This window comes from Lepeophtheirus salmonis, chromosome Z, assembly GCF_016086655.4.
Source record: "Lepeophtheirus salmonis chromosome Z, UVic_Lsal_1.4, whole genome shotgun sequence".
Classification (NCBI taxonomy): domain Eukaryota; kingdom Metazoa; phylum Arthropoda; class Copepoda; order Siphonostomatoida; family Caligidae; genus Lepeophtheirus; species Lepeophtheirus salmonis.
In genome coordinates this window covers 11,707,638-11,722,999 of record NC_092584.1, presented here as the reverse complement: position 1 = coordinate 11,722,999, position 15,362 = coordinate 11,707,638, and the positions used below count along the sequence as shown (strand labels likewise).

The following is a 15,362-nucleotide window of genomic DNA, read 5'->3' as shown; positions in this document are numbered from 1 at the left end:
TAAAAAATGTATCATTACATTTTGTTTTATTGTGTTCTGAATGCACTTCTGATCAGACAATGTAAAAACAAAAAAAAATATAATAGGTGATTATATGATTTATCTTTCATTATATTCCCAAAGTTTAAAAAAAAATAGTAAACTTTGTAAAAAATATTTTTCAGAGAGAATGTTTTTTTTTACTCTGTACAGTGATGATATAAAGTGAATATGATTGTTTTTTTAATTTGTGAGTACCTCGTTCCAGTAAAGTCTGATCCTATTCCATCCAGTCCCATCCTACTTGTTGGTCCTTAAAGAAGGTAAAATCGATCCCTCGTGACCTCATTAAGGTTGTCTCCTTTTCTTAATTATTTCGTAATAAAATGAAATAAATTATGTACCTTAGAAACAATTTAATATGTCCTTATAATATTGCACTACAATGAAAAAAATATTTTATTTGCAAGATATGATCAATAATCTATCTATATATATACCGGATGATCTATTAAGATCTGAACTCTTTGAATTTGAAAACTTCAACAAGATATTATATATAATTTAACAATAGACTTTAAACAAAATTAATAATATAAATAGATGTACATCTCAGCTTTCTTAATCATTACTGTAGCTGCCCCAAAAATGGGGGCGGTGGAAGGTCTGGGAGTCACTGCAGAAGTAGTTTTCTGTCATAGGTTCCCAGTACTAGATGATATTTGATTCCTGTGACTTGGTGTTTGTATAACAGACACTGCAGGCCTTCCCTCTCATGCATCCAAAAGGAGGAAGTTGACACCAGGGCGGTAAGGACCCTTAAAATAGCAAAAAATAGACGGACGCAATGAATTTCTTTAATTGATGTTATCAAAAGGACTTATCCACCCTCATAATGCTCTTTCCACCCCCTTATTTGATACCTCTCTGTTGAGTCTGGTGTGAAAGACAGAGATATGTAGCATGGGCCCTGATGTACTTGAGGAGATTGGCCAGTGCTGCTTTTTACCAACTTTGGGTTCAGTTTGACCTTTTTGACAATGTCCTTATTCCTCACCAATGTTTTGAAATTGCTGACAGCGTATATGGGGATCCTGGAGATACTCAACTAGAAGGAGACTTCTATTAAGTATTAAGTATTTTTTCCATCGTCCAGGAGTGTACAAATGAAAATTCGTCGATCGTATTCATGTTTAATTTTCTCGACTTCCGATCTGTACTTTAGACCTGGTATATCATATATCTTACTTGCCTTAGTAAACCACCAAAAAATCGTAGGAAAAAATGCAAGCACCGACAGTTAAGAAACGGTAACAAGGACTTACAGTCCTTGCTGCTGGTTCTAAGACTGGGCTGGACCGAATGAATTAAGATGATGCAAAAGTACTCCAACTCCATTGACATTAATATGTTTCAGTGAAGATTCCGATACATTTTTTAATCTTCTGTAGCTATTTATTTAAAATTAAAGAATAACAACAAAATGACGTTCTTATGAATAACTTGTTACTCTATTAACAGAAGCCTTTAACCGGAAATGTGTCAACCTAGAATATGTGATAATAATTTAGTATTTTAATAATAAACCCTTTCCCACCATCTTGAACGTGAAGAATCAAAACAAAAATAACAATTTGTCCATTATTCCCCTGAATCATTTATGGTACTTCCATACGTACGCGTACATAAAAAAGGTAGTATTATTTGAACCATATGTTAGAGTGGCTTAAAGTTTTATTGCTATGAACAAAGGCCAAAGTATGTACATAATATATAATTCCCCTTTTTTGTTCTTTCTTCCCATAAAAAAATAAAAAATAAGAATTGGTCAAAGTTCTTCAAGACTCATTTTATTTTGTGCTTAGGAAAACAACTTTATCATAGCATTTCAGTTGAATGATTTATCAAGTCAAATATGTACAAAAAAGACCTAAAGTTGGTGTTAGTAAATTGTTCAGTGCCAATTATACCTCTATAAAGTCATCATTACTTTCAATCGATGTTTGGTTATAAAGAATATTTTTTTCAGCTTTCATACGCTGTATTACTGATTGCAATACGTCAACAAACAAGGTAAATGTAAACAAAAAAGCCAACCGATTGGAGATTTTCTCCGTGTCCATTTGTCCGTCAAGGAGGTTGCAGAAATGGTGAATTACTCTAATGATTTTGTCCGTCAGATAAGGAGACTAATTCACAGCGGCGAGAGCAAACAATGTCAAAATTAAAAAGCTTTACCCAACCTTTATTTGTTCAACCCATAGCTCGAAATGGCACGATCAATATATACTTGATTGCTCTTGCTATTTCCATTATAAGATCCATCGTCATAGTCATTAGAATTTGTAGCAGCATAAGCAATTTGAGCAGCTACAGCATCAGCAATCTCAGGATAGGGGATTGGAACATCCTTTGGGAGATGTGGAGCAGAGGGATGATAGCCAGTCTCATCTGCATACCAATCCACAACATATGTTTGTGCATCAGGACCCACATATTCATAAGATCCCTTCATCACAACGACTTCAGTGTCTCCCACGACCTTTGTTTTCCCTACTGCCTGTTGACGAATACCATTCTCTGACTGAAAAGCATAGTCAAAGTTACTTGAGCCTTCCAGAGTCCCTGGTGCGTTGTAATTACTGCTTAAGATCTTGATGTTGGGTCGGTTGCTTTGTACGAAATTAGATAGAGCATTGTTGTTGGAATAGGAACCGCTGGCGGATCCGATCCCGTATGAATTAAGAGGAATGTCACGCTTCTTGACGTCCTCTGCAGGAGCAGCAAGGGTTGCAATGGCATACCCAAGGAGAATGAGAGAGGATGATACCTAAAGGCGTAAATAAGTGTGAAGCGTTTTGTAAAAAATACTTCTTATATTAAATTCAATTACTTTCAAGTTCATTTTGTATTGATGTAGTGAGTTCTACTTGTTCTTTCTTTGGGATTCAATGATGAATGATGCTTATCTAGAGGAGAAGAGTTTATATATATTTTCATTGTGTGTTAGTTTTATCCTTCAACTCGTACAAATGTAGTACGCTAAAATGAGGGTGTTGTTATTTTCTTAGTGGTTGCAAAGAAATTAATTACATACTATATAATATCCAACATATAAACACTTAATGTACATACATCTATACTTATGTATAATTTATGTTTAATTTTGACGGATGAATATCCTTGTTGTATGATACAGAAAAAAAGTAACAGAAGTATCCATGTTAAGGGTTGTCCAAATAATTTGAGGCATCCATATGTAAGGTTTCTATCATTGCTTGTTTACCATGATTTAGAATGGCAGCAATAATATATGTATTCCTTAAATCCGGGATTCTAAACATCTTTTTAGTGATGTACCCTTTCTAATATATTTTTTCTACCAAGTATTCCTGACGATACCAAGTATTTTTAGTTGAACAAAAGACGTAAAGCACTCTCTCAACTTAGAACTAGAATTTTCTCTAGCTCAAATGGTATAAAACTACTTCAAATTCGTTTTAATTGCCGAAAATTTTAGAATGCTTCTTGGTTATGTAACTTTTAATTGTACACAAAATAATATTTTTTAAATTATTCTATTTTCAATATTTTTTTTTTTACCTTTCCTCTTTTGCAAGGAGAAGGTTCGAACGACTTAACATTAGCTATGGCATGAAACATGCAGATCCAAACATCTTTTGGAAGAATCCATTCACTGATAAACGTCAAAAATGGTTGAAGTAAAGATTAGGATCTTCCTGTATTTACCAAACACGTCAAAGGAAGACCCTAAAGAGATAGATTGCTTTTTTTTAACATAAGAAGTTGGAGACCCCATTTCATCTATTCTTTGAATGTGAAAAATTACTTCGATCCTTAAGATGGTGGCAAAAGATATCTGGAAGAACTTGAGGCTAGACTGTGTGCCTCAGATTGGCGCATTCTAACTTACTCTTGATATTAGAATAGGTGGAAGATTGAGTAGCTCATCTCCAAAGTACACAACATAATATACGCTCATAATATACGTATCATTCCATAATGATGTCTCTAAGGCAAAAAAAATCTGCAACTCCCTCTCAATCGATGGTAAATGTTATTACACAATCTTTAGAATGTTAACTAAAAATTATTTATAATCTAACTTGCTCAAGATTTACTCATCAGATCTATGGATTTACCGATTTTCCTTTTCCTGTTTTCATACTTGTGTCGTTTACCTAATATTAATTAAGCATGCAAGTGTTGCTTTTTATTTTTTTTAAACCAGAACATGATATTTATGGATCCTTATTTTTATTCATGTATTGTTTAGAATGAATAGATATATAGTCCATATCCTGAGCATTTTATGTGTTTAGCTATAAACTTTATTGAATTTGAATACATGTAGATAAAAAATAATACTTTATTACTGAGTGTTCATTAGGAACAGTTTTGAAATTGATGAATTTGTTCGCTTTTAGATCATTCATTCTCTATTTTCATATTGTTCAATTTAATATATATGTATTTCTACTAATGTAATATCAGTTGTCAATATTTACATATATCACAATTACCTCATCAAAATTAAAAAAGTAAATTATTTATACCTAAACATTGTTAAATATTTTGTTAGAGGAGTTTGATCAAAAATGAGATTATATTGATTCAAGTATAATTATGATCACAATTAATATTTTGATAAGATCCTAAACTAATATTGTTGAGATAAATTTTTCTAAAAATCAAGTGTTTTTTCTGCTTGTCTTGAACTCAAGCAAATATGTATATTTAGAACATAAATTAATATCTTTGAGTGCAAAATAAATTAAATATTAAGGAAAATATAACATATTTATACAATTTAATTTTGAGTCCATTTTCGACTTTGTATAAGCTTATAAAATAAACTCAAAATTTGGTGTAACTGCAGTTAAATAAATAAGAAAAAAGTATAATTTTCACTAATATTTTACTTATTTAATATTTTTTTTATGTGTCTTAACTTTCTTTTTCTCAATAGATGGCAGGAAAGTCAGATCCTAGATCTTTGGCTAAGTACACTTTTAAATTAATGTTAACATATATAGTTATTTAAATCTCAAGTTCCCACATTTGATTACCACTGTCGTAAATGACCAAGTTTAAAAATACAATAAAAACTCGATATTTGCTTATGAAATGTGATTTCATTAATATATATACTAAATATAATATGAATTAAAAAACCACCAATCCTAATAGTAAAGGTAATTATAGCCTTTTATTGTGGCATTACTATTAAAAATAAAAAAAACTAGTTTTTTTGTCCGATTAGATCTTAAGTTTCCAGGTACTTCAGTGGTACAGGGTAACTAACTTATTTCAAATAGTACAGCACAGTAATGCTATTGAAACTGATACTTATAATTAACAATTTGGCATAAGAAATTCTAATATAATGCAAGATTGAAAATTTTGTGACGCTATCAAATTTATATATACAACCGAAATCCTGCAGACGCCTCTGTGAGTTCATGTTAATTGTCCTTAAACACATTTTGTTAGATATTTTTACTCCAAAAAAGTATTTAAAATTATTAATTTTAGTTTCAAAAACAGTACGGAAATATTGGTATCATGATAGCATTAATCTAATACCTTAACTAGTTTTGTTGTCCAAATTTTTAAGGTAAACTTTTTTTGCAAATTACCTCATTACAAGTAATAGGTATTATTATTAAGCTTGAAAATCTTAAGCATTAATTAACGTGCAAGTTTTTTTGTCGTTGGCAACCTCAAAAGTATTTTATTTTCTAAAGAAGCTATTATAACTAGCTCATATTTGAGAATAAAACATCTGTGTAAAGTTAAATAAATTATAAACATAAACTCCAACAAGATGTGAGAACATATAAACACAAAGAGTCTTCGTGTGTATTTGTTCATGAATAGGGATATTAATATGGTCTAAATTGCAGTGAGCCTGAGAGAATGTTATAAAAGATATGGTAACTTTGAGATGCGACATATCTGTTGACAAAGATCCGTATAAACTATTGTAGTCCTGACAAAATAAGTAGGAATAATAAATATGTACATTCATAACATCAATAATTTATCGAACGACAAAGTTTATATTAAGAAAGTTGATATCGACAAGAGGCGTTAGCTGCTGTCAAGATGTTTATCCTATAATAGTCTATACAAAAACTTCCTCATTTTTTTTAATGATTTTGAAAGAAAATACAAGTATACATAGTCGTTACCCAAAACTTGCAGTAGATTTTGTATTATGATTTTATTCTCTTGATTATCTTTATTAAAATATTTCCTTACGCAATTAAATGAGTCCTAAAACAAAATTTAGAAAAAAAAAGAAATTTCCTACGGAGTACTCCATTAAAATCTAGTCACTGATTTTAAACTTTCGACGAGATATAATATATTTATTAACAATCAAATTTCAACAAAATTAATACAATACATTGATGTGTATCTGTGCTCTCTTAATCATTAATATAGCAGCCCTTAGAGGCAATGATGAGTTCCAGGCGGTGAAAGGCCTGGGAGTCAATCCGAATGTATTCCTCTGTTATGGTGTCGCAGTGCTGGCTAACAGTGGCTTTGATGGCCTCAGTTTGTGGACGACAAACACCGCAGGCCTTTCCCTCGACATGTATCTAAAAGTTGCTGGTATTAAAGTATCAAAAAGTTTTTAAGAGAACTCAAAAGACTCATTCAAAAGAGTCTTGAAACAGAGGAGATGGTTTTTTTTAATTGATAATTTCAGAAGTGGCCTTTCCACTCTCACAAGGTCATTTCCAATCACATTTTTAATAACTTTCTGGAGATTTTGGTGTGAAAACCTGAGAACTCTTGTATGTAACCTCATGGACTTGATGGTATTCTCGTGGTCTGTTTTCTGTAACTCTTCCTCAATTCAGTTTGGCCTTTTTGACGTAACTCTACTTTCTCTTCTTCAACGTTTCGGACTTGATGATGGGATATACAGTGTTCTTGGAGACGCCCTACTGCTTATAGTACGCAAATGGAAATGTTGGGGGGGTATTTGTAGAATACTTTCAAGTGTTGATTTCTCGACTTGTCCGTATGGTAGAAAGCTTAGGTTTATTTTGTTTTGTGACTAATTTTTATGCTTTAATATATCGAAATATGAATAAATATCAATACCTCAATCTATAAGTGTCTCCGAGCTGCCATGAATGCAGCGTGGTACGCCATGGGCATGGCCTTCATCCTCATTAGCTGACCCTCTATTTGCTAACATTTCAAGGATGTTATTGCTTCTAAAGGAGGACATAATGAATAAAAAATGTTGATGTTTTTAGCTTGATCCTCTGTTTCAGAGTTCTAATTATAAGTTCTGGTTAAACTCTTAGTAAATTTGAGGATTGATATCGAAGTAATTCTTGCCAATGTCTTTGTTTATTTTCAGCTAATTATAGCGATATAATGAAACATCATGACACTATTTTTTCAGGTTTATCATGTTGAATTTTGGTTGTTCTTTCTTTAATGCACCCAAATCCAAACAATTTTTATCAAAAGTAATTAATGTCTGTCTTAACTAAATAAGGAGTGGTATTTGTGTTAATTTGGTTTAACTCATGACTGCTTATAGTACATATAAGGAACCGTCACGACAGAAATTTGTTGTTCTTTCCCACAGGGTCCTTATAGATATTTTAACAAAACTTTATGACAGACAAGCTCTTTTCTTCTAAAAAAATATTTATTTTTTGTTATGTTTATCATATTTTTTTTGGGAATGTTCCTTTTGTTAAACATTCCCAAAATACTTAACAATTTATTTTATCTCATAGTTGCTTATAACTATGCATATAAAACGTCATTATAGCTAAACTATTTTCCTTTAATACACTCTTCAAACTATCAGGGTCACCAAGTCCATTTTGGGTTTCTTTTTTATGCCAAAAAGTCTTATGATTTACATTTCTAAATATTATATGGTACATGCATAGTAGAATCATACGTTTAGTTAGTTAGTAGAAAGAGGGGGGAGGGCTATTTATACACACAAAAGTTGAATTGATGGCTCTCATCAACTCTATATTATTATAATATTTGAGCAAACCCTTTTTCTCTTCACTTATATTAGATATATACATTCATATATTATCAATCTTTTCATTTTGTTGTTTGCAGAGAGCAAACAATTCAATATTTGATAACTTTGTTTTTCTTCTTTTATGTGATGGAAGGAAATAATAAAATAAATAGTTGGGTTGCTTTTTTTTAGAAAATAAAATTGTAGTTAAATATATAAGTCCAATTTAACGGTTTTTTAACCATCCATAAACCACATAGAAACCACAACAAACAAAAACACTTTTATCATAATTTCACGCTCCATTACATCCCTTGGGTATTTATTCATTCAAGGAGCCTGAATATCCTTGTAATATCTTGTGTGTACCATATTTTTGATTTACCTGATACAGGATATGAACTCTATTTAAAAACCCAAACGAATTTTAAAAAAAATAGATTTTTTTTTATACTAATCATCTGATTTTTATAAAAAAGCAATGCCACAAAAAAACTGAATCATTTTTTTATTATTATTTTGGGGGGCCTAAGTTCTTGTATTTTTTTTCAAGAATTAAGTTCAACTAACTAACTAAGTTTGAAGAATTAAATTTAATTGAAAAAGTTATTATATTGCAAAAATAAAATTTTTAGTAAAAAATGTAAAAATCTGTAGTACAGTTCACAGAATATTAAAATTTTTAGAAAAAAAAATCAAAAAATTAAATTAAACTTAAGATATTAAAAAGCAAGAAATCCATCATTTGGGAAGGTGCTACAGCGGACACTCCTTTGGCTTTGATAACAGCCTCTACTTGACTTCAGAATGGGTAGCAGATCTTAATGACAGTTTACTTTTAAAGATTCTGGAATTCTTCCAAGATACTGGACATCCACTCAGATTTTCTATTACAGTTAGTGTATCTTTCAACTTTGTCTCAAAAATAGAGTTCATGATGTCCGCGTAGCTTGTTGCCCAATCACTAGGTCCAATCCAATCAAATAAAAATAATGACAAAAAGGTCAACGTTTTCTTTTCAGTACACGCTTTGTTTTTGATTTATAATCCCTTCTAGACTCTAATAGTTATTTCCTGACTCTTCAGACAAAGGAATTGTTCAAGTTTAATAAGTTTGCAATCTCACCATTCTCGTTTCCGGCACAGATTGCAACAAGGACACTTTGCTTTTTCGACGATTGTGGAATAAATACGTTGTTAATCGATGCCATCATTTAATAAGAGGATAGAAAAAAATAAAATAAAGTTGCAGATTCAGATAGAAAATCCAGTGTAAAATGGCCATGTTAAAAAAAACCGCTCTGTCTTTAATGAGGATATTTGAATGTTCTATTAGGTTTTGAATATGATTAAATCTATTTAGAAAAGGATGTTTCACTACTCAGGAATTAAATAATATTGACCAATGTTCAGGAAATGATAATTTAATCTTCAGATTAGTAATTCAATACAAAAATGAACCAGCTAAAAAATTCACCGGATTTTTATCACGGATTATTATTCTTTTACTTTTGTAAACCCACCATCGCTTTTCTTTCGTCAAAACACAAAACACTGTTTATTGCATCTGCATTACCTCTTCTAGACAGTTAAGTATAGCCGCCAAAACAACACACAAACTTCCTTCCTGTGCATGAACTCAAAGTTCGTAGTTAAACAACAGCTGCACGTTGTATGTAAATGACTACTCATAAGTTTCTGAATTATTAACTAATTCTTGAAATTAATTATCGAGGCTCCAAAGAAATTTTTGTAAGGTCTTTTAATTATTTATCAATCCCAACGATGAATTTGAAAGAAGTAAATGGAAAGGGAGTAGAATATTTAATATTCTTTAGTTCGAAATGTCATGTTGGTTAATAAATTATTAATTTAGAAATAATCTTTTTCAAAAACTTTTTTATATTTCATTTAACTATTATTTTCGATTATTAAATTCACAGCTATAAAAATAAGTTAAAAAGAGTTTTTAATTTGTTCAATGATGTTTCTACTAAGAGAAAATAAAGTTTTTATATTACTAAAATATCCATTTTAATATTGGGGGGGGCCCTAAACACTCCAGGAAATTAATCACTTGAGTATTTAAGAGAAGTAACGTAGAGTTAATGAAAAAAAATTACAGTTCAACGGATATGTCAAACAATATAGCTTTTTAAACTGCTAAAAAAACCCATATAAACCAAGTTAAAATAGTTATTTCTTAATGACCACTTATATAATAAAAAATAAATAATCCCTTATCAAAAAAAACTGTTACGGTTATATATATGCATTGTGAGTATTGATTTTAAATCCAGAATAAGTTATAACTTCAATATCTGAGGTCTATATTAATGAAAGGGTACTTGTCAGATAAAGCTGACAAATTTGTATAAGAAAAAATAAAAAGTAATTATATCTTTTATTTTTTACTTCCTAATATCACAAGTACGTCTCTCAGGTTGTACAAGCTGAAGTACTGGACCGAAATAAAGTTTAAACTCTACTGTCAAAGAAAATTTATAATATGATATAATAAACCACCACCCACGGGGTGTGTCAATGAGCTGGTGGTAACTGAGGCAGGTCAGATTCTTCCATTGCCCTTCCCTGAGCATCAAAGAACCCTTTTAATATTCAAAATACACAACAACCTTCAGTTTTTCCAAAAAATTTATTTGTCTTTTATGTTTGTGTATATCTATGAATTTTTGAATTTTATCTCTAAAATATTTAATATTTGATTTTTTCTAAAAAAGGTTTAATATTTGAAGCATAATTTTTGAAATTTTTTTGTCAACAGCAGTAGATTTCTGAAAAAAAATTCAAAAAATTTAATTTTTTGAGAATAACCACGTATTTTTGAAATGGTTGTCCGAAATATTTAATTTTTGAAATTTTTTTCCAAAAACTTAATTATTAAAAAAAATTTCTAAAATATTTTATTTTTGTAAATAATTTGAAATGGCTTAAATTCTTTTATACAAAACTTTGAAAAATTTAAGTAATTTTTCGAAATTTTACTCTTAAACAATTAAATTTTTGTAAGCAACTGTGAATTTTTAGTTTTTCTTCCGAAAAAAATAATTTTTGTGGATAGTTGTGGATTTTTAAAAATTAAATGTCAAATATTTTAATTTTTCAATTTATTTTCAAATAAATTAATTTTTTGGATTTCTTTTTCTCAAAAAATTTCGTAAAGAAAGTGAGGAACCCCATATTTAGTACTTATATAGTTGATAAAAATATAATTTACACAATTTCGAGTTATAAGAGTTAAAAGGAGTGTGCTAATTACCATGGAACAACCTGTATACCTCTTACAAGTAGCAATATAAAAAACATGGACTATAGAAGGACACACTATTACATATAAAAAAATTGTATTTCCAATTTTTATTTTTACATATCTAGCTCGTTTAGAGTCATCCATCCTTGCTACATTACTTATTGTATTCAAATAAGTTCTTTTGTGTGTGCGTTATGTATAGGAACCCTTTAGAGTAGAGAGTATGTTGTAAGTGTACATATGAGGGAAGAGCTAAAATAAATAATGAATATGTATGTAGCAATAGTTACGTATATTTATATAGTCCCTACACTTCCAAACATTAAATACTTACTCTTCAAGGGGAAATAGATAGAAAAAAAAATGGATTCACAACTTTTCAAAGGAATTATAATATAAAACAGAAGTCATCTAGGATTTTTTTTTAAAATAAGGATTTTATGTTACATATTGATTATTGAATAAAGTTTTTGTCTTCAATGCAGTGAGGAGAAACAGTACTTATTTGTTATGTATGGAAATGAGGTTTTTGTAAGAGCACAAGAGGCAGGCGGGAGCAAGACTTATAGTATTACTGAATAAATACTTTTGTTAGTATCAGCTGTGTTTTATATGATTTTGGAGGGGGTTTATGAATTACTGCTATAAAAAAAATACACTTTCATATTTAAAATAGCACCAGAGACTGGAAAATAGTATATTTATATTTAAATCCAAATGTATTTATTTAAAATGCATTTTTAAATCAATTTACATCAAAGATAAGAAATATTTCTTCTTTTAAAGCCACTTGTTAATACCCCCACGACTTATTAAATAATGAAGAAAAAAAAAAGAGTGTTAAGTTTTTTCTTGAGACAAGTTCGTTCATTAGTTATGCAAAAATATGATATAACTAGTTTATTAAAATAAAAGAAACGGAAAATTAAAATGGTAACCCTAAAATTAAAATTTTTTTTTTTTTTGGGAGAAAATGAGTTTAAGAGTCATGAAGTTTTATAAGATCAGCTGTGAGAAGCCGTAAGAAGAAGCAAGTAAACATAAATCTGTGTGTGGCAAGGAGGTATAGCATAGAATGATTCCCATCTTGATTCTCAATTCTTCTCCGACTCCAACCAGGACTTACACTTAAATTCTCCGGCAAAACCTCAATGTTAGTTTTGTGTCTGTCATTATTTAGGAGTGAAGACTACAGTTCCTTTTAAGTGTCAGTCAAGTAGAGTTAAGCCCTGAATATTTGTGTTATACCTTATGAAGTTAATAACGCCATTCAACTTCATTTTTTTTATTCGTTTTCACGTACTGACAATCCGTAGACTTGCGGTTTTAAGGACTTATATGAGTGTACTGAACACATCACTTATCATTGTCCTCTTCCAGCCTTTCGTGGTTGTTCTTTACCAACGCTGTTATCAGTATTATTTCATTCTTGAAGACAAAGAGTAACACTGATGATCACTTTTTTTGTTATTTTAATTGGTAGGAAGGAGTTCCAATTATTATAGTATTACAATTATTATAATAAAAATGTTTCTGTGTTATTTAAACTCTGTTGGGGATATCTATAAAAATCTATAACAAGAAGTTACTTGGAGAATGTCTAGAAATGTTAATAAATATGTCTTATTTCCTATCTGCAAATACAGTTCATCCACACTAGTCTTAGACAAAGTAATTTACGTGTCTTGTGATATGAGAAGTAAGAGGCACAAACATCACATTTTAAGAAAGCCAATCGAAACCTTGAAATTATTAAAAGAAGCTTCAAAACTCATGACCTTTCCTTAATGGTAAAACTTTATATACTTTACGTACTCCAAATTTTATATATATACCGATATGAGATCTGGAATCCTTCCAGAAAGTACTTGATTAAGTCCATAGAAAAGATGCAAAACAGGTTTTTGTCGTTTTTTCCTTCCTTGAGAGATAATGAATGCAAAATCAAAGTAATTGTCCTCATCACTTTGTCTCTTAGACGAGCTATTAAAGAGCTATTAAAGAGCTATTAACCTCCACCGAATTTTAAACTAAACATAAACATGTATCCCCCATCCTAGAAATTAAATGAAGGTTTTTTGTATTGCTGCTGGTCGAAATAAATAAATAAATAGGGTAAATAATAACGGTTGACCAGTATTTAAAAACTACTAAAAATATACCTTTTTTTGTTTTAAAAAATCATTTTTTTCGAAAAGGACTTTTGGCCAATGATCTATGATCAGAAATTTATACATTTATTTGTGAATTTTGTTTGTTATTTTTTTTTTACAAACGCGCATTTATTTATTTATTTTGAAGCTTTCTATCAAAAAGTATGTAATAACTCTTACGTTTATATATTTACAATAAAAAACCATTCAAAATAAAGTAAATAACATTCAATACCTATAGAGAATATATCAAAGTCGTCTAAACTCTATGTTGAGAAAAACAAAAATTCTTACACGTACAATTTTCCACCATGTTATTTAAATTAATAAAACAAAGTGTGTCTGTTTATTTATATATCTGCTGTAAAATTATTTTTGAATGTGTTCTTCAAAGGCTTTTAAAAGTCCGTGCAAAAGTGGAAACTGCTTAATTGTTTGGGTTAATTTTTTAATAAAGTCTCCTTTTGGGAAAGTTATACGTCACTTGTGCCCAAATGGACACTTTGAACATTTTGAACCCATTTAGTAATATTTTCTCCAGTTCTCAATGAATTTGAGTCTAAAGATGATATGAACTGCAATCCCCTTATCAATTGTGGGGACTATTTAAGCCCGACAATGACATAGAGGTAATAGTTGGACAGAAGAGATGGTATGCTCACTAAAAGGGAAGCCATAATAAAGCTGTTGATGTTACTGAAGACTAAATCCTATGTGTTTATGCTGTGTTGTTACTCTCAGGTTATTGAAATGCTCCGAACAAAAAAATGTATTGTGAAGATTCTTGGGGCTGCAACGATTCTATAATTTCTGAAAACATCAGGCATAATACATTTAAAATTGGCCTGTCTCTGAGTCATTTTTTGGATAATAGCGTAGAGTCTGAAATTAGGTTATTCAAAGTCTGTCTTATATTTCCAAATATGAACACTTCAAGTATGAAGTACATGTCTGTGTCCTATTCCTTAAGCGTGGATGAGATAATGATACCGTTCTATGGATCACACAGAGACAAGTAATATGTTCATGACAGACCAGATAAGTAAATTTATGTGTATTACTTTTGATTTTTATAAGATGTTCTTACTACTTCTAGATTTGGTTGCAAGTCAGGGCACTTTGCAGTAGTTCTGGTGATATTGTGTTCGTTGAGCCTATTGTGGTAGATGCACACACGTTGAAAAAGTAATGGATTGTCAGGGTCCAGTTGTGGCGATGGCAGTTGGCTATAAGGCGAAAGTGTCATCGGGTAGCCAAGTTTTCCTTCATAATTTATTTAATTATATTCCTCTTTTGAAGTTCTAAAAGGAAAATTTTCATTAAACATTAAAGATTGCTTTGAGATAGTTGTAAAATGATTTATTAATATGCAGATTATAAACATGATGAAAATAAATATACTGAAGTATTGATTTAATAGTTTGTAAATAATTCATTCTATATGCCTAATATCTTTTTGTTATTTATGCAAGTATTTGTGGAACTGGGACACTGCATTAAAACATACTGTCTCCCATTCCTTTGACTAGCAAGAAAATGGTCGAGAAGGAATTTGAGAGGGGATATCAAGAGACTAAATTACATTCAGATATTGCTATAGTTGTATGAAAAGATAATAAGGTAGGTTACTTAGCCAGCTACAGCGAAAAAGATATTCCTTTTTCCAATACAAGAAGGTGGAATAGAGTAAAAAAGAAATATGCAAATTTGATACTTCCTGATAGTGTCACAACACAACATAATTATGAACATGTTATAAAATAACAAATATATACAGGATGCAACCTTTATTTAACAACCAACACAATTATATTTTAAATGGATTTTCCCCTCAACTAATAATCCGACTTTGATAAAAACCAATGTTAAATGAAAACTGATTAAAAATAAAGTAGTAGTACATAAAGTCCAAGAATATAGC

General features: G+C 30.1%; 1 protein-coding gene across 1 annotated transcript; it reads right to left on the bottom strand.

Annotated features, from left to right (window-relative positions):
* Positions 1-2,200: 2,200 nt before the first annotated feature.
* LOC121130283 (larval cuticle protein LCP-14) lies at positions 2,201-2,923 on the bottom strand. The gene is made up of 2 exons (XM_040726043.2): positions 2,873-2,923; positions 2,201-2,809 (listed from the first exon to the last, which is right to left on the bottom strand). The coding sequence occupies exons 1-2, from the start codon at positions 2,882-2,884 to the stop codon at positions 2,225-2,227; spliced, it is 597 nt and encodes a 198-aa protein (XP_040581977.1). The 5' UTR covers positions 2,885-2,923; the 3' UTR covers positions 2,201-2,224.
* Positions 2,924-15,362: the final 12,439 nt, after the last annotated feature.